General features: G+C 34.3%; 1 protein-coding gene and 1 pseudogene across 1 annotated transcript; both read right to left on the reverse strand.

Moving 5' to 3' along the window:
* Nucleotides 1–9911: 9911 nt before the first annotated feature.
* LOC123886857 lies at nt 9912–12028 on the reverse strand (annotated as a pseudogene).
* A 5324-nt stretch (nt 12029–17352) lies between these two features.
* LOC123885292 (outer envelope pore protein 16-2, chloroplastic-like) lies at nt 17353–19454 on the reverse strand. The gene is made up of 6 exons (XM_045934568.1): nt 19196–19454; nt 18905–18988; nt 18747–18778; nt 18574–18607; nt 18245–18312; nt 17353–17636 (listed from the first exon to the last, which is right to left on the reverse strand). The coding sequence occupies exons 1-6, from the start codon at nt 19383–19385 to the stop codon at nt 17493–17495; spliced, it is 552 nt and encodes a 183-aa protein (XP_045790524.1). The 5' UTR covers nt 19386–19454; the 3' UTR covers nt 17353–17492.
* Between the last annotated feature and the right edge of the window lie 471 nt (nt 19455–19925).

The following is a 19925-nucleotide window of genomic DNA, read 5'->3' on the forward strand; positions in this document are numbered from 1 at the left end:
TTGATCGTCACTTTGTTCAACTGACGATAGTCTATACATAATCTCATGCTTCCATCTTTCTTCTTCACAAGCAATACCGGTGCTCCCCATGGCGAAACACTCGGTCGAACAAACCTCTTCTCAAGCAGCTCTTCAAGTTGTTTCTTCAACTCATTCAACTCTGACGCTGACATTCGATACGGCGCCATCGATATCGGACTAGTTCCAGGTACTAGGTCGATAGAAAACTCTACCTCTCGCTTTGGAGGCACGTCAGATATATCATCCGGAAACACATCTGGGAATTCACAAACGATCGGTAACTCTTCTATCTTAACTCCTCCTTCGAGTTTCAATGATGCAAACATCATGAACATCTCGGCATGTTCTTTCAACGATTCCGATACTTCCTTTCCGCTCATCAATTGCAAGTTCTCCTCCGGCTTCGGAAAAACAACGGCCTTCTTACGACAGTTGATATGAATTCGGTTGAAGATTAACCAATTCATACCAAAAATTACATCCATACCACTAAGTGGAATACACACTAAATCCATACCAAAGTGCCTACCAAAAATGGTTACGGGGCAGTTACGACATACTTGTCGGGTAATCACTGAACCATTAGCAGGAGTTTCTATTTCCATCCTACCCGTCATATCCGTTAAAGGAATACTAAGACGCTTCACACAATCCAAAGAAATAAAAGAATGCGTCGCTCCCGTATCTATAATCGCAATTAAAGGAGTGTTATAGATGAAACACGTACCTCTAATGAGATTGTCCTCAAGGCTAGCATCCTCTCCACTCAAAGCAAACACTTTGCCCATCACCTTCTTGGGCTTCTTACAAGTCAGACTCTTGTGGCCTTCATCTCCACAGTTGAAACACACCACTTTTCCTCTGCAAGCTTCGGTCTTGTGGCCCAGTTTTCCACAATTCTTACACCTATCTCCCTTCTTCGGGCAATCATAAGACATATGACCCCGTTCTCCACAGTTGTAACAATTCCCATTCACCGGCTTCTTACCACCACTTGTATTCCCTTTACCGCGGTTGTCATAAGGTTTTCCGCGCTCTTGCCCTTTCCCTTTTCGGTCGTTCACAGCTTTGTAGTAGTTCACCTTTGCCCTACCATCTTCATCACAGATCCTACTCTTGTTCACAAGGGTCGCAAAATCCCTTATCTGTGAAAATCCAATCATATGCTTAATGTCTGGACGTAGACCACTTTCAAACTTCACACACTTGTCGTCCTCCGCTTCCAAAGTGTTGTAATGCGGACTAAACGCACACAAAGTCTCAAACTTGACGGCATAGTCAGCTACCGTCATATTTCCCTGTTTCAACTCCATGAATTCCACCACCTTCTTATTCTTCACATCCACAGGAAAATACTTGACCAAAAATTCTCTTTTAAACATTGCCCATGGTATAGCCATACCACCGGGTCCTAGCCTCAACTTGGCGTTCTTCCACCACACATTCGCTTCCTCACGCAACACATATGTTCCAAGGGTTGTCTTCCCTTCCTCGGAACAATCCATTGCTTCAAAAATTATTTCAAGTTCCTCCAGCCACTTGTGAGCTCCATCCGGGTTGTAACCTCCGGTAAATGTTGGCGGTTTCTGCTTCATGAACCGTTCCAACCTCATCTCTACCTCTCTTCCAGGTTGATGATCTCTAACCACTATGTTGGTGAGTGCGGCCAAAGCCTCCGCAATCTGGGCATTCGTTCTCGCAGCAGCCATGATTCCTGAACGAATCACAACTAGACGTTAGAAAGTACTAACAGTGTTCCCTACACATGCTCATACGGGGAAAAGAAAAGTCCTAATTGGTTCACACGAACCGACCTGCTCTGATACCACTATTGTAACACCCTAACCCATACTACCCTTAAAAACGTAATTTTAAAAACTTTTCAACAAGTGTAAAGGCAGAGTGCCACGCGGTAATTAAAACACAAGCATACACACAGAGCGTCATGAAATTTAACATGAAAAGCAACAGCGGATTCAAACTAACGAAGCATGCATATATATACATATATATATACATAAGCCATATTCATCCCTAAGGATGTCACTTATACAAAAACTAGCATATCAAGAGGTAACACCGATATACGATGAAAATCCAAGCGTAATCCCCGACTCGATGTTACATTACCAGAGCATTTACTATTTACAAACTCTAGTCAAAAGCTAGTACTAAGAGGAGTAATCTATGCTAAGTCTCCTCACCAAAAGATACTTCAACCCCAAGCTATAACAGCAGTCTAAACGTCGGCACAGTCCTCAGCCTGAATATCTGAACCCCCAAAGGTCCAGCAAATAACACAAAACAGAGAGTTAGAAAACATAATCGCATATCATACGAGTATAAGAAAGGTCTTACACTTTCGAACTACATCATGCATATTCTAACTCACGCCAAAACATCTCACTAAACAATTATCAATTAATAAAGTTCAACACATTTTAACCAAATAATGTCACATACCATTTATCAAATATATGCGCATTTACCCTAAGGTATCTAATGCCAATTAATTCACTGTCATGCCATCCCTAGACATAACTAAATGCATGTGGTACCAAGGTGTCTCACCAACGGTGGACCAAGAACAGTTTTATATCTTGCTGGATATGTCGGAACTTACCGAACCATCTTATCTCCCTTGGATAAGCCAAAACAGTTTTATATCCTGTTGGATAGCAACTCCGGACTCATGGATTCATCTAATCCGATCCTCGGCTTCATTATGGACACATAATCCATTTTCGTTATTGGAACCCAAGTTTCCAATGTTCACATACAATCATGAATGCATGTATGCATACACATATCAACCATATGATATTCTCTAGCTCGAAGCTACTCTTTTATGAATGCGGGAACACAATCCTAACACATTCACTTAACATTGCAAATTAATGCCAAAAACATAACATTGCTCACTTTAAGCTACAACTTATTGCATACACGTTTATCAATCATATAACGATTAACAATAAGCATTAACAGTATCAACATGTATCAACAATCATGTAAGGATACCCTTAAACCATGTTACAAGTGCCTAATTACACTTACAAACATTAACAAAAATTGCTGTCACAGAGGCCTTCGCTAAGCGAAGCCACAGCGAGACATAGCGAACCACGATCCAGGAAGTCACCTGCTCATGGCGAGCATTGGCGAGCTTCAACGAACTATTCGCTGAGCGAAGGCTTAGCGAGCCTACGCGAACATCACTAGGGAATCACCTGCTCATGGCGAGCATTGGCGAGCATTGGCGAACATGTTCGCTACAGCGAACTCCTGGTCGCTTAGCGAACTATACCAGAAAAATATCTGTTCTTGAGTTTCAATAAGGCGGTTTAACATTAAATCAACTCAAAAATTCATCCAAACATGTTATAAATTCATATAAACAGCCATTTCAAACATATATGGTATCAAGGAACATTAATCATCCCTTCCAAACATCCAAATACCTCTAACAATCAAAATCATGCCAATTTCTTGGGTTTTAAGTAACTTTCATAAACTTTTTCAACATGATCCAAACACATACATATTTTTCATGAAATCAAGCTAGTGATTAACACATACAAAGTAATGATGAAGAACATCACACTCACATACAAAAGCTTAATCAAAAGTCTAAAAGAAATTGAGTGGGAGAGTTCGGGAATGGAGACATAGACAATCTCCCCTCTCCTTGCCACTCAAGAATCATGAATTCTAATCTCTTACCTTAAGTTTGGTGATGATCCAAGCTTTCTCTTGCTCAAGCTTTCTCTCTTGATCAAACCCTAGCTCTTGCTCTATCTCTAGCTCACTCAAAGAAATGAAGTTATGATACTATTCATGTGTTTGACTTGCTACTTATACTACTTCTCATTGTCATGAACCAAGCCCAAATGGCTTAGGCCCATATGGCCTCTCACGCCCTTCAAGCCCAAAACAAAGGTTCTCGCGTCTAATAACTTACGCTCGGCTAAATAATTATTCGTCGCTCACTAAAATAATAAAAGCCAATTAATAAATAAAATACATTTAATAAAATATACGAATACGAAAAATGGGTCGTTACAGTTTACTCTAATTTTAATGTTGATTTTACTCTCTGTGTTTTAAAAATCGGACCGGTCATCGAACCGGCAAGAGTACTGGGTCACTGGTTTATTGGTCGAACTGCATGACAAACCGGATTAAACCGAATTAAACTGGTGGAATGAACCCGTCTCTATGATAAGACTATATAGTTATTAAACCAGTTGAATCGGATAACTCAGTCTTTAAAAAAGTATAAAAAATTTGAAAATTTCATAAAAAAAATGCTATAAATTCTATAAAACAAGGACATAAACCACTAATAATAATAAATAATTTTTTATATAAAGAATGTGATATATAAATAAATTATGTTTATAAGTTTTAAAAGAATAAATAATAATTGTATATCTTACCAAAGTTTTAAAAAACCGGACGTATGTCCAGATTTTCTCGGTGTTTTAAAAATCGGACCGGACCAATTGAGTCTTTAAAAACTTGGGTTCTTCTCAACGATTCATCCTAAGGTAGCACAAATTGAGTCTCATATCATGGTTAACATTGACCAATTTTCAAATGTATAAAGATTATAAATAAAAATAGTACGTAGAATATAAGAAAATATTACATGAGATTTTGTATGGAATTTTAAGAGATATGAAAGCAAAATTAACAAATATTATATATATTTCTAATTAAAATCCGCTTAGGTTCATAGATTTTATCACAAGCATCATTTAAATTCTAACTCAATCAACCACATAGTTGTCATGAGAAAAAAAATTGCAAATAAGATACAAGTGATGGAAATACAAAGGCCCTTAGAGGCGATTAACAGAACGTTCCGCCTAAGCATGTTGAAATTCCTCGAACATCCCTTGACAAATGGTTGACACATTATGCCTGGTCATAGTCTAAGATCTGGACACACATCAACTTCTCCGTTCGGCCCTACACATTACGAGGTACGTCATTTTTTGAAAAACTAAGGTACGGGTAAATCCTTATAATTTTTTTTAAAATATAGTTATATATATATATATATATATATATATATATATATATATATATATATATATATATATATATATATGGGGTTTTCTAACTAGGTCTAAGTTAGCAAGGTGCACCTTTTGAGTTGGACAAAAATACCCATTTTTTTTTTTTGAAACAATAGAGCAACTGGGGCATGTATGTAATTTGCATCATAAAATAGCGCGCCCCCCAAAATAGCGCGCCCCCCATGCAACAACAACAACTATTATATTTTTTAAATTTCTTCCAAATTTCGACCTCATTTTACGTGCGAATCGAACGCCGATTTCAAAAACTAATACCGGAAACCTTTGTAAAATTGAAAAACGATCAAAATCCATATAAGGAAGGTCGAGTTTCGTTGAGTATTGAGGGAGATCGAACCGGGTCAAAAACCGGGTCGCGCGACCGTTTCTGCATAAAACGGGTGGGGGGGACGATGAACAGTGCGCGTCGCCCACGCCCACTCTCACCGGAGGCGCGTGGGGGCGCGTGCGGCCTCAGGGAGGCTCTATTTTTCTTTTATGTTTTCATAATAAAATAGTCGATAATATTCTGGAAATTTTGGTATATTGTATGAAATTTTTGGAGACCTGAAACTATTTTTAGTTAATTAAATGATTAAAAAGGTAATTAAAAATATTATAATTCCATAAAAAATTTCCAAAATTTTATGTAAAGTACTATGAATTATTTAGAACCCTCTTGTGTACCTCACTCTCCCTAGTTCAAGTCATGAAATTATTTTCACAAATTCCGCTGATTATTTAAAACCATTTAACAAATAATAATAATAATTTCATAGATTTGTACTCTGAAACCAATTGTTTTTTTATTTGTTTCTAATAAAATATTAGATAATATTCTGGAACTTTTGGTATATTTTATGAAATTTTTGGAGACCTGAAACTATTTTTCGTTAATTAAATGAGATAAAACGGTAATTAAAAACTATTGTTTGCTTCTGAAACCATTTAGCTGGTACTATGGTTTCAGAGAGTTGTACTTTGAAACCATTTTACTGGTAGAATGGTTTCATTGAGTTGATTCTTAGTTATTTGCTTATGAAACCATTTAGCCGATAGAATGGTTTCAGAGAGTTATATTCTGAAACCATTTTGCTGGTATAATGGTTTCAGTGAGTTGATTGAGTGGTGCGTGTTAAATTACAACACACAAGTAACGTACTTAGTACGATACACATAATTTAAAATGCAATAGAACATATAAATAACGAGATTAAGGAAGTGAAAAATTATGTTTATATATTACTATAAAACCATTTAGCTGGAAGAATGGTTTCAGAGAGTTATACTGTGAAACCATTCTAGCAGTAAAATGGTTTCAGAAGCAAACAATTAAGAATCAACTCCCCTGAAACCATTCTATCAGTGAAATGGTTTCAAAGTACAATGCTCTGAAACCATTGTACCAGCTAAATGGTTTCAGAATGGTTTCAGGAGCAAACAATTAAGAAATTACTCACTGAAACCATTCTACCAGTAAAATGGTTTCAGAGAGTTATACTGTGAAACCATTCTACCAGCTAAATGGTTTCACAGTATTATATAAAGATAATTAAAGGTAGTGAAAAATTGAGTTTTTTTTTTTTGTGTCCAAATCAAACGAACCAAGTCTCTATTTGTAGACAAAAAAAAATTATGAATTTTGGTATAAAAATAAAAAAATAAAAAATTAATTTACAACGAAATAATTGAGTTTAAAGTATTAAATGAAAAAAAAACACGCCAACCACCCAGCAGTAGACACGTGTCCTGCTTTTTTTAAAATAAAATTTTCTCTCTCCAGGCGCAGATCTAGTGTGGTGCACGCGCTGGCTTATCATGGAGCTGGATGATCTAGACTGTCTGATTGATCCGACAGCCATGATGAGATCATCTCTTGGCCGTCTGATGGAAATCAACGGTCTGTAACGGTGGTCCTGCGGTAGGCGCGCGACACTGGATCAGCGCCAATATGTTTTTTTTTTTTTATAAAAAGAAAGGGTATTTTTGTCCAACTCAAAAGGTGCACCTTGATAATTTAGACCCAACTGGGTCTAAATTAGCAGCCCCCTATATATATATATATATTAAATAATAGAATTATATCGTTAAAACAAATAATTAAACATAAAAATATCACATCACACTTTAAAAGTAATTTAAATTGTTCGAAACATCAAAATGTGAAATTAAAAAGCAGTTAGCTCAAAAAGAGTTAATGATTTCCCTCTTCATCATCACTAAAAAGAGCGACCTCAAGTTAGGTTCACCGCGAGGAAGACTAGTAATTTCAAGAATATGAACTATATATTAAATAAATTTCATTCATCTCTATGAATATCCCACATTTTTGTTGCGCTTTCATTATAAGTATTACTATTTCTCTTTCTCGAAAGAAGACGAAGTTTGCTATGAATAAAAACTAGATAGTTGATACTTTGTTATTGTTTTTTAGTAGTAGTTACTACTTTTATATTATAAACAAATAAAAAACTTAAATCTTCCTATAAAAAATACTAATAAAAGAAAAAAAAGGAGAAGAAAAAAAATTGTGTTTTTTTTTTTATTGGTTTACTACGCGCGTACCACAGGTGTACCACACGCGTACCCATTGCAAAAAACAAAAACAAAAAACTAGGTACGGCGTCGGTGCGTACCGGGGGAATACCATACGCGTACCGGTACCCGGTACGTACCCTGTACAGGTACTCTGTCCAAAATGGAGTACCCATGCAACATAGCTTCCATGCCATAAGATAAAACAATACAATTGTAGAACTATGATATAACTTGTTAGTAATCTTAATCAATAAAAGCACAAGATCAAGGGAGCATGCTATGGACTACTCTTCATGACCCCCAAGATGGAGGTGAACTACTCACAACTAGTCATGACAGGGTTTGCTGATGGTAAAACTTGACTTTTCACTTTCTTCAATATTTAGTGACGGTCTTCTTTGAGTTTAGGCTACAAACCAACTTGATTAGCATTGAAAATCCACTTTCTCATGATTAAGGAACGACTTCCACTATCATAATTAGAGTGTTGATCATTAAACACCTTAAAGTGCATCAAATGCACTTTTTTCCCTTCAAATTCCAAGTTTTAAGTTCTATAATTACAAAACAAACAAAAACAAGTCAATAAGTCAATAGTCCTAAGCATAAATTATTTAGGTGAAATACTAGTAAATATTAGACATAATTTAGTGCTATGAATAAGGAGATGCCTTTACTTTACTTCTCAGATGAATTAATTAAGAGAAGAAATGCTTGCCCTTGTGTTACAAGATGAATTTAAGCTTTTGTATTCATGGAACTGATATTTGAAAATCAAATGTTGGTACATCATACATCTAAGTGTTTCACTCCAAAAATGGCAGTATCCATCCATGTTAATGTTTCCTCTACTTTTCCTAGATAGCCAAGATTCTTCCAAAAACTACTAGAAACTAAAACACACTTTCAGAATATCTTACAATGTTTCATTTTCTTACAATGTTATTACAAGATGCAGAAATGAATTTGAAAACTAATGTAACCAGGGCCGGTTTTGGGCCAGGGTAAGCAGGGCTCGAGCCCAGGGCCTCCAAATTTTGGGGGCCTCAATATTTTTTCCGGCCCATTGTGTAAAACACTAGTCAAGTAGAGTTGCTGCGAAATTAAAATAAAAATGAATCTTGCTCTAGTGGTTGGCGCGCCTGATTTAAAGTCTCAGTATCTCAAGGTTGTGAGTTCAACTCCCAATCTCTAGTGCTTTTGTTTTATTTTATTTTAACCCATTTATAATCACCACTTCATAGGCTCTTTCAAAATTGTTTCCTTTTTCAAAATGGTGAGTTTTTTATAAATAAAATCACTACTTTAGTAAAAACAAAATCACTACTTATAAATAACTTCACTATTTTTATTTTTTAAAAAACTACATTTTATTATTTCTTTAAAAATAAAGAATTAATTCCTAAAATTAAGATACAATTTTATTAAAAACACTATCAATTTTTAATGATATTAGCTTCAAGGTGTATTTTGTTATTATTGATTTTAAAATGATTATTTTTTTTACATTATTGATGTTTACATTTTAAATAAAAGATTACATTTTGAAAAAAATTATCGGTTCATTTTTAATGATATATCGCTTAATTTTATATTTATCGATTCAATTTCAACACTGCGGAATTACCTTTTCTTCATGTTAGTTCCGACTATTTTTGATGTTGTTGATACTATTTATAATTTAAATAAATGATGTTTTTTTTAAAAAAATTATTTTTTATTAGGAGTCCATTTTTATTATTTGTCCCGAGCCTCCAAAATCTTAGAACCGGCCCTGAATGTAACACAACTTGCTAGAAACAGAAATCATATCATTATGCAGATAGAACAAGAATAAACATTCAAAATAATTATGAGATTTGCAACTTACAAAGCCACTTCAGGTACACAGTAAAATCCTAAAAACCATAGTGATCATATATATATCTTAGGTGAAAATAAGAAGAAAATTAAATATTTTCTCCTTCAAATGGAAGAAGGTTTTCCTTATGAATTAATATCTTACAACCAAATCTATCAATTTGTATAACACCAAGGTCTTCAATCATTTGGGTATTTAAATCGAACCAAGCTAGTTCACCGTCTTTTTTTCTAAGCAACATATCACCCTTCTTTCCTGCTCCGACAGGATACTCGAGGCAAGGTAAGGCCCTATAATGAAGATTTTAGTCCATGATTCCATTACACCGAGTTCACCCAAAATTGAAATGTGAAAAGTAGCCGAATCTGTGTAATTTAAGATGAAAGCAATAGACCCATTTAATAGCACTAAGTGTTTCCATACCCCGTTTTTTTTTCAAATCTATCATCTATGTCTGAGGGTATGGATGTTGTAAGGAAAACCTCATTGCTCCAGTCAAATGACAACAAATAAGTTTCATTATGTGTTTCACCGGCTGATAGACAGTGAGAGAGTACATCTATGTACAATTGTTCATCATATATATACTTATGGTCCATATCGATATCAAGTTTTCTCCAAGAGTTACTTCTTAGACTATATATGTTCCCTTGCTTGCACATCATGGTCACAATTAGTTTCTTCAATAACTTGTCCATGGCACATCACTTTATAGTCGTCTATGTGACGATCAAGGTTTTAAATTGCGGTTGCGGTCGGATGCTGCGAATGCGTTCATTGCGGATGCTACAGCGCGCAATGCGGTTGTTGTGGCGTGAAATCTTTTTGAAATTTCACAAGTTATATATAATGAAACTACTATGTAACTACACTATTTATCCATCATTGTATAGTCTTAGTCTATTCCATAAACACTAATTTGAATGTTCTTAAAATACACGATTGGGAGATCATTAAAATTAAGATTTTTCATTAGATTTGACACAAATTATGATTTGAAGTTCATAAATTTTATTTTTTGGTGAGAAAATTTGAACGAACATCGCCGAAAACGTCTGATGTGGCTTCTGATGCGATTATGATGCAGTCGTACACGTGAATTAAGATCGCACCGCAATGCGATTGCGGAGGCTACCACATCAGCAATACTGTGGCCGCAATTGCGGATGCGGACTGCAATTTAAAACCTTGGTGACGATCATAACCAAATCCATGATGATCAACATGAACATACCAATAAGGTCCAGAATCAAGAGGGCTTGGAGGAATGACCTTAAATTGATTAGTAGATGGATTCCACAATATAATTCTCACGCAAAGCACAAAACAAACAAAGTGTTCCACGAACACTGCAATAACCTTAGAATATCAAAACCAGAATCTTTCAAATATATAGGATCTAATTTGACATTTGGCCAATCTAATTTGACTCTATTTTCAAACCTCTCACCAGAAACACAATACAACTCATATGTGTCATCGCTATAATAACTGTCCCAAGGGCTAAATGTTTGATGTATGAATACAGTTGCATCATCATTATTGATGGATTGTGATAATTCAAAGTTAGTTAAGAAGTTAGTTTGTGTCCTTTAAGGTAGTTTGTTAGTTAACTAATCTACCAAGTTAGTTAGAAGTTAGTTTCTAGGCCAAATAGAAGTTAGTTTCTAGGCCAAATAGTTTGTTAAGAAGTTAGTTTGTGTCCTTTAAGGTAGATTTCCGGAATCCACCAGAAAAAGTAACTAATCTAGAATTCACTAGACTTCCGGAATCCACCAGAAGGAATAATTTGGAATCCACCAAACTTGAGAAAAATCTCTGTATTTTTATTGAATCAAAAGTTGTCTTCAAGGCTACAATAGTTTAGTTTAAATAGGAGTGGAAAATAAAAATAACAAATCTCCTAAAAGATTGTAAAAGAAAATAACAAACCTAACTAAATAAAAATAAAAAATCTACCTAAAATATAAAAATAACTAATCTAGGTGAAATATAAAAATAAGAAATCAACCTAAAATATAATAAAACTAAATCTAACTAAAATAATAATATACAGAAGAAATCCTCATACATCAGTCTCCTCTACCTCAAAAGAACTCGACCGCGAGTTCTCGTTTTGATAAAGAGTTTCCTTTGCAGGTTGACTCCTCCAATGAACAAGAGACCACCCTCCTGGATCCCATTGAATGAAGTGAGAGGACCTGTCTCGTGTCAACACATCTAAATGACCAACGGGGTTCCATTGCTCAAAGATAGCACAAAAAATTGGAAATTTATCACAAAAGGGTATTTGACCCAACTCAGTTAACATGCTTGAGCTAGTGCCGAAACTATAGGATTTAAGGTAAAACCCGAATGGAACTCGATCTACAAGCAAATCCTTGAGTTCAATGTGACGGCTGTGATGCGGCAGTTTTGCTGAGATGGAAGTCGCTGCATGCATCCTAGTGTCCGGAGGTTCTAGTGGCGGTGAGGTTGTTGCCGGATTTTGCACAAATACATCTGGCTTAGACGGAGCCGCCATAGGTAGGTCGACATCAAGTTGTGGATCGCCAGACTTGCACAAGACAATATTTTTTATCCTAGTTGAAGTCTCTTCACCTCCCTTTTCGGACACAACTTCCTCATCCTCAGAACTCGAGTCATCAGTAGATGGGTTGTTGCTGAAGTAGCAAAGTTTTTCACAAGAAAGGGGGGATTGAATTGTGAACCTATTAAAATTTACCTTTTAAAAATATAACTCAACAGAAAGCGTTAGAATGATCTCAGAACGATCTGGTTAGCAGTAAAACAAATTCAAAGTGAATTGTGTGCTTAGTGTTTGCAGAAACTAAAAGATAAGGGAAGAGAGAATCAACACACAAAAATTATACTGGTTCACCCCCTAATAGTATGGGTTACGTCCAGTCCCTCACGCTCCGTGAGTATCCACTATAATCTTGAGATACTAGTAATCTCAAATTACAAACCTCCTTGATCTAAACCAAGATCAATAACCTTAACCCCTACAAGCTTAATATCTACCTCAGTCCTACAAACTAAGGTGTCACTCAATCAATAGTTACGTATTGACTTGAGCCAATCTTTTACAATGAATTGTTCGGATCACAAGCTTTCAAATGAAGAGAAAATCAAGTTGAGAAGCTAATAGAAGAATACACTCAGTTCACTCAATGATATACTGATCCAAATATGTGATGTTAGAGAGCTGGAGTGAGAGTGAAAAAGTTTAATGACTTGGTCGAAAAAGACAAGTGTAGATGTTGATATTTGTAGTTGAAACTCTTGAATCTTCAAAGCACCCAAGTGTGCTATTTATAGATGTTGTTTGTCCTTTGTTCCGTGGTCTTCAAGCAGGTTGGAGTGTTGCCAAAGACTAGCCGTTAGTCCTTTAAAAGATCAGATCAAATATTATTCAAATAATTTTTTATGAGAGATAAGATGCTTCTTGAGAACATTCTTAGAATGATGATGTCATGAGGAGCGTGAGGTTGAGCATCTTTGAGCTGTATGAACTTGTTCTCCAAGAACAAGCACTGTTGAAGCCTTGGAAGATCAATTACAACAGCTGGATACAGCTGGAGAGAATCTTTCGATCAAGAGCAGAAAGTCTGCTTGATTTTGGAACGTTCTTAGATCGTTCTCCCAGAGTATTTTCTGATTCTTGGCCTAGATCAAATAGAGAGATGTGCATTGCTTGTTTTGATTTCGTGGGCCTCAAGATATTCATGATGATCATATGATGATAGCTGGTCTTCTTATCCTTTTACTATTCATGTGTACTTGTAAAAGTACAAGTAGCTTTCTATTGTAGATCAAGTTCATAGTGAAATATATTTTATGAAGTCCTTTGAGAAGTACCATTTCAAACTTGTTGTCTCCTTTTCATTGGTCTATAAATGTCTTCAAATAATCTCTGAATAGAGCATGTGAGCTTGAGAAATAAATTGTCAAAGACATGTTCATGTTTATTCCTTAAACATGACCAAATAGGAAGCTTTCTTTTGCTATCATTTAATCCTTGCTTTAAATGACTTATATCCTGTAGAGATTTTCTTCAATAAAGTCCTTTGCAAAAGTGCTTATTTGTCTCTTGTTCAGCTGATATCAATTAAGTGCTTATTGTTGATGTATAGCTTTGCACGTGAGAAAAAGTGCAGACTGGAGAATGTTCTCTGATCATTCTAATAAACTTGCAGTTTTCAATCAATTTAAGTGTAGTGATATATAATGAATGAGTTTTTGTTCCTGTCTATATTAATCACTCAAGAGCACTTGTTAGATCACAAAAAGATCAGAATTCACTTAAAATATAATTAAGATGTTTGTTATCTTTAAAACATCAAATTAGGATTTTGCCTCAACAGTTGCGGTTGTTGTCGCCGTTTCTGCTGTTGTTATTGTTTTTATTGTTGTTGCAGTTTCGGTTGTTGTTAGCGACGTCGTCCCCTTAGTCGTCAATGCCGTCAACTTATCCGACAAAGCTTTGACCATTATAGCTAAATCGGCAAGGTCTGCCCTCGTCACCATGGCTGATCACGTTAGGAAAAGAACAGGAGAAACCTGCTCTGATACCAACTGACGCAGTACGGAAGCGTGAAGGAAAAACAAGCGCTAATCCTATTAGATAAAAGCTCTGGAATCCACCAGATTTCCGGAATCCACCAGAAAAAGTAACTAATCTAGAATTCACTAGACTTCCGGAATCCACCAGAAGGAATAATTTGGAATCCACCAAACTTGAGAAAAGTCTCTGTATTTTTATTGAATCAAAAGTTGTCTTCAAGACTACAATAGTTTAGTTTAAATAGGAGTGGAAAATAAAAATAACAAATCTCCTAAAAGATTGTAAAAGAAAATAACAAACCTAACTAAATAAAAATAAAAAATCTACCTAAAATATGAAAATAACTAATCTAGGTGAAATATAAAAATAAGAAATCAACCTAAAATATAATAAAACTAAATCTAACTAAAATAATAATATACAGAAGAAATCCTCCTACATCACCATGATTTACGTACACATCTGAATCGCTTCAAAGATTTAATTGGCACTTTTGAGAGAATAGAGAAAAAAATATCATTAGGTATATGTGATTGGTTTCTTACCATAACCTTCTCATTTTCTGAGAACACATCCACGCATCTCTCCATTTTAACTCTCACGAAAGAGTTTTGTTTGCAAATTGCAATTTGAAGTAGCAACCAAGTTGATATTAGATCGAAGGAATAAAGAAATCCATTGAAATTTATATAATGTCTAGAGTAACTTTATTGAATGTTATTTTTGACAAATAATTGAATGTTATTTTAAAACACTTATTTATGTATAAATCAATGAAGATGGTCTGCCTTATGGAGCTGCACTTCATGCATCATTAGCAGCTAATTATCTTCTTAAATATCAGCGAGTGTTGTATACTCTTAACTTTAATTCCCAAGTGATGTGAGATTTTTAGGTGTACCTGAACAAAACATATCTAGCAAATGGAAAAATGACTTATATTTAGGGACAACTTTTTTGGTTACCATGATATTTGGTACGAAGTTTCCACCGCCTTTAGCGACGACTAATGTCTATTGGGAAACTTGTGGGGCACACGAGGTTGGTTCTCTCCTCCCAACCGAATTTTCTCCATACACATGAGCCATAAATCGAACCTCTGACCACATGCTTAAGGGGACCAAGACACCAGTCAAACCAATTTATTATTATTATTATTATTATTATTATTATTATTATTATTATTATTATTATTATTATTATTATTATTATATAACAGAAAGTAAATTAAGAATATAAAACTCTGGCTTTAAATGGGGTCCCGCAAGTGGACAATGGGATTGATCCCCTTAGATTAGTCGGTCCTAGAACCGAATACCAAATTTTCAAAAAAAAAATCATGAAACATTCTTCATATTCGTTTTCTCTATTTTTATATAAAGCTAAGAACTTAATTTAGAAGTGACTTAAAACATTTGGATTTTATATAATTATTTTTAGGGTTAAATATGTTTTTGGTCCCGATAGTTTCACAAAATTTTCGTTTTAGTCCCTGAAGTTTGTTTTCACACTTTTTAGTCACTGAAGTTTCTTCACTCAAGGTTTTTAGTCCCTACTTTTAATTAAACTATTGTATACTTTCACATTTTTGAATGATCTTTTATATTCATGTTTATGATATTATAAGAACATCTCCGATAAAAATTGATATTTTTTTAACATAAGATGAATTATTTATGAATTTTTATGTGCAAAAAACTAAATAAATTCATATTTAATTCATCCCTTGTTAAAAAAAATTAAATTTCTGTAACAAAGATTCATATAATGTACTAAACATGACCGCAGAAATTTTTTTTAAGATTTCGAATGATATGCACGAGTGGAATGAAAAGTATGGACTAAAAACCTTGAGTGAAGAAACTTCAGGGACTAAAACGTGTGAAAACAAATTTCAGGGACTAAAACGAAAATTCTGTGAAATTATAGAAACCAAAAACATATTTAACCCTTATTTTTATATTTACTTTTGGATTTTATATTAATTGGTATATTTTTCTTACTTTATATTCTATCTTAAATGTTGAAGAATATATACTAACTTAATTGATAAGTTATTGTTAAAATATTTTTCTATACTGGTAAAAATAAATTTAATTTTCTATTTTTATATAAAGCTAAGAAACTTAATTTAGAAGTAACTTCAGGCATTTAGAATTTTTAAATTTGAGTCATCTATCCAAACCTTATAATTATTACGTAATGTCAAAATCTTATTCCTCCTCCATCTGACAATGGTTATGGAATGATAATATTTAGTGTTACAATCCTCATCCGCATGCTAGTGAATTCGAGATTTTTTAAACTAAAGATACTCTTCTTGGTATAAAATTTCAGGACATTCAAAAATCATATTTTATAAGTCGAGTTTCTGCATAAAATATTTTTAAATTTTTTCTTTTCTCTAATTTAGAAGGGTAATTGAATGAAATTTATTTTGTAAAATTTCATTGGTTGATATGTTTGATATAAGTGTGCAATTCATATCATGGTTTTTAAAGTATCCTGAAGGAGATTCGTCGGTTATCTCATTTATATCCGATTTACATAAACCAGTGAGTGCAAATCGAACTTAAAAGCTTAGTATGATACACACTTTGTGCAAACATCATCTCGTATTCTTCTTCTTGTTCAAATTATATACAACGGACCCCAACACAAAATCTAAGAAGTACAAGACATGCAATATTACAATAGAAAATTAACTTACAATCACAATTTAAGAAGAGCAATGTCTTATGTACCAAAAAAAAGAAGAGTAATGTCTTTATTAAAGAGTTACACTACTAAATTGTCCCCATTTCCATTACTCTACACACTAATTTAATTTTTTTTCTTCTTAATTTACAACTACAAACATTTCAATCTGAATCATCATAGTGGCCATTGTCTTTGTTATGAAGTCTAGGGATTATTTCTAAGCTTTGGCTAACATGCACGAGTGCACCATATGGTGCACGGTGCACAAGTTAGCGATTTCATTATAACGAATACGAATTTTACAAAATCTACCGTTGGATTGAAAGTTTATATCATATAGATCATTCATAATTTTTTTTGGAAAATTGGAAGATTTAGTTACTATTGGAAACAAATTGAACCCAAAGTGAAAACAAGTTTGTGCATAGTACACACTTATCTCGGCACCCAAAGTGAAAACAAGTTTGTGCATAGTACACACTTATCTCACTTGTGCACCATAGAATTGATGGTATATGTCACAATGTGTGTGTGTGTGTGTGTGTGTGTCATATATATATAAAGAGCATATTATAGGCTTAAGCAAGAGAGGATAAAAACATAATAACTAAAAATTCAAAGGGAAATCCTTGCAAGTTCATCTTTTTTATGTACGAGGAAGTTTTACAGTTCAAAAGAAAAAGGATTGCTAAAGGCAAATATCCATAGACAGAGTACTAATTTAGAAAATCCCTTTGAACAGATTTGCAGCAGTAGAAATTGCAGCTCCAGTGATAGCACACTGAACAACTTGTTCATGAGTGGAGTCTTCCAATGTAAGTGCAAGTGTGGCACCTGTGATTGCTCCGGCAACTGCGCTGTTTTTCTGCATCAAACAGAATAAATGATGTTATTGTGTGGAATACCAGCAGTTAGAGAAACTGCAATTGCAACCATGATATAAAAGTTTTAGAAGTCTATGCAACATGACAACCGCAATTGCAATGTTCATAGCATAACCATAACGCAATTTAGAACCATATAGCACTATGCTCTGATCACAACATAAATGCTAAAGGAAGTGAGAAAGAGTTCCATTTTATCATTCACAGAAGTTGAAAAGAGAATGAAAACTATTAGAGGTAAATATGGTCCACAAGAAAAGACCAAGTAATAGAGAAGATCAAAACCAAAAGCAGGTGTTGTTGTTTGTATTACGTAAGAGTCAAATTGCTCTGCTGCCACATCAATTAAGTTCATACATTAAGTGTTGTGTTGAATTAAGATTGAGATAACTTGTTAAAAACTATGAAGCACAAACACAGACACCGGCACCAATAATAATTTAAGAAAATGGTATAATTCAATGTAATTATATGTGTCGGTGCGGCGCGTGTCTGACACGCGAACCCACGCGAACCCGAGATACGCCTAATGTACATGCTTCATATGTTAAAATCTATGTAACAATAACAGAATAACAAAAGGCATTACCCAGTCATGAGCTCCGCGAGCTTCCTTCAGCCCATATGTTAGGCCTGAATATATTCCTGCAGCCACTCCTGCAATTAAAAAATATCTTTAAGGTTCATGTGTCAACAAAATGGAAAATGGAATTTTGTCTACAAAATTTTGTAATATCATCATCATCATCGAAAACTGTTTATATCATGTAGATAAACACATAACAGGAGCTATTAGAGGAAAATAGAAAATTATATGCACCACTTAAAAAAATTTATTGATCATTTGAAGATTCACATAATGATATACAGAAACATGTACACCAGTGTCCTAGGTAAGTAAAGGGAATATTTCATTACCCCATTGTAAGGCCTCTTTCCCAGTGTTCACCACCTGACAATGAAAAAAAAAGGGCAAGGCAACATAATTAACATAAAAAAGAACATATTTAATATGGCATAAGACAGAATTATCCCATATGTCACAACATCACTATATAAGGCCAAATATAAAAGATTTGAAACTAACTCACCATGGCCTCAAGTGATTTGTTACTGGTCTCTCCTAAATACACAAAAACAAAGAGAGAAAAATGTTAACACTTTTCCCATCTTATATATAGTATTAAGTTTACAAAACTTGATATTGCAGCAAAATATGAGCAAATACAGGCAATGCATGCATGTATACCTCTAAGACCAGCGGGTAAACCTCGTTTGTTTGTGGCTGAAACATCTGGTGGAGGTATAACACCATTGTTACCAACCTTGTTAGCTTCAATGCAAAATCCAAATAATCACAACATAAATATTTATCGGTTGTTTCACAAAAATGGAAACTCTCATCATGCAAAATGAAAACAGTTTTACAAATTTATTAGATACCAAAGAAACATACATATGATATATGGTAACAGTTCTGCATGCAAGTTATCTATATCTATATCTATATCTATATATATATAGAGAGAGAGTGTGTAACCTTGAGTGGCTATGGAATAAGCATCACGAGAAACAGCTTGAACGGCACCAATTCCAGAGGCTTTGACAAAGCTTTCAGCGATGCGGTTAAGAAGAGGGTGGCCAAGATCAAACAATCCTTTCCTATCAAAGGAACAAACCTCTTCAAGGAGAGTCCTAGTCTCCACCTCACTGCTCGTCTTCAAGTTCATCTTTGTTGATTCTGTGTATCCTCCAAATGCAATTCAAAACTTCTTTGTGATTGTGATATGATATATACAAGAAATAGAAGAAAAAAGAAACAACAGAATGAGAGAAAGAAAACAAATTATTACTTGAGAATAGTAGTGGGAGTAGTGGGTTGTACAACACGTGTACACACGTGGCATTTCTTTAAGCAAACAGGATGCGCACTTGCTGGCTACCCATTTCAAGTTTTCCAACATATTTGATTTCCAAATAAATCATAATAATTATTACTTTTTAACTGTTCCAAGGATACAGTTTATACTTTCTTACAAGAAATCTCAAATCTCCAAAGTATTACAATCTCGAAGATGTTATAAAGTACTGTATTAATTTGAAATGAGTAATTTACTTTTTGCACAATAATATATTATAAAGTATTAATATTAATTAATACATGAAAATTGTAACTATTGTACCATATAAAAAAAATAAAAAAAAAGGTTATTTGCACTACAAAACGTGAGCATTGTAAACTCTCCCTGCAGCATAATGCCAGTTTTAGA

Source organism: Trifolium pratense, linkage group LG5 (genome assembly GCF_020283565.1).
Source record: "Trifolium pratense cultivar HEN17-A07 linkage group LG5, ARS_RC_1.1, whole genome shotgun sequence".
NCBI classification, from domain to species: domain Eukaryota; kingdom Viridiplantae; phylum Streptophyta; class Magnoliopsida; order Fabales; family Fabaceae; genus Trifolium; species Trifolium pratense.

Coding starts and splice junctions, on each gene's coding strand:
- LOC123885292 (XM_045934568.1), bottom strand. CDS start 19,385: ATGAACTTGAAGACGAGCAGTGAGGTGGAGACTAGGACTCTCCTTGAA. Junction 18,989..19,195: donor TTATTCCATAGCCACTCAAG/GTTACACACTCT, acceptor TTTGCATTGAAG/CTAACAAGGTTGGTAACAAT. Junction 17,637..18,244: donor CTCGCGGAGCTCATGACTGG/GTAATGCCTTTT, acceptor TGTTTGATGCAG/AAAAACAGCGCAGTTGCCGG.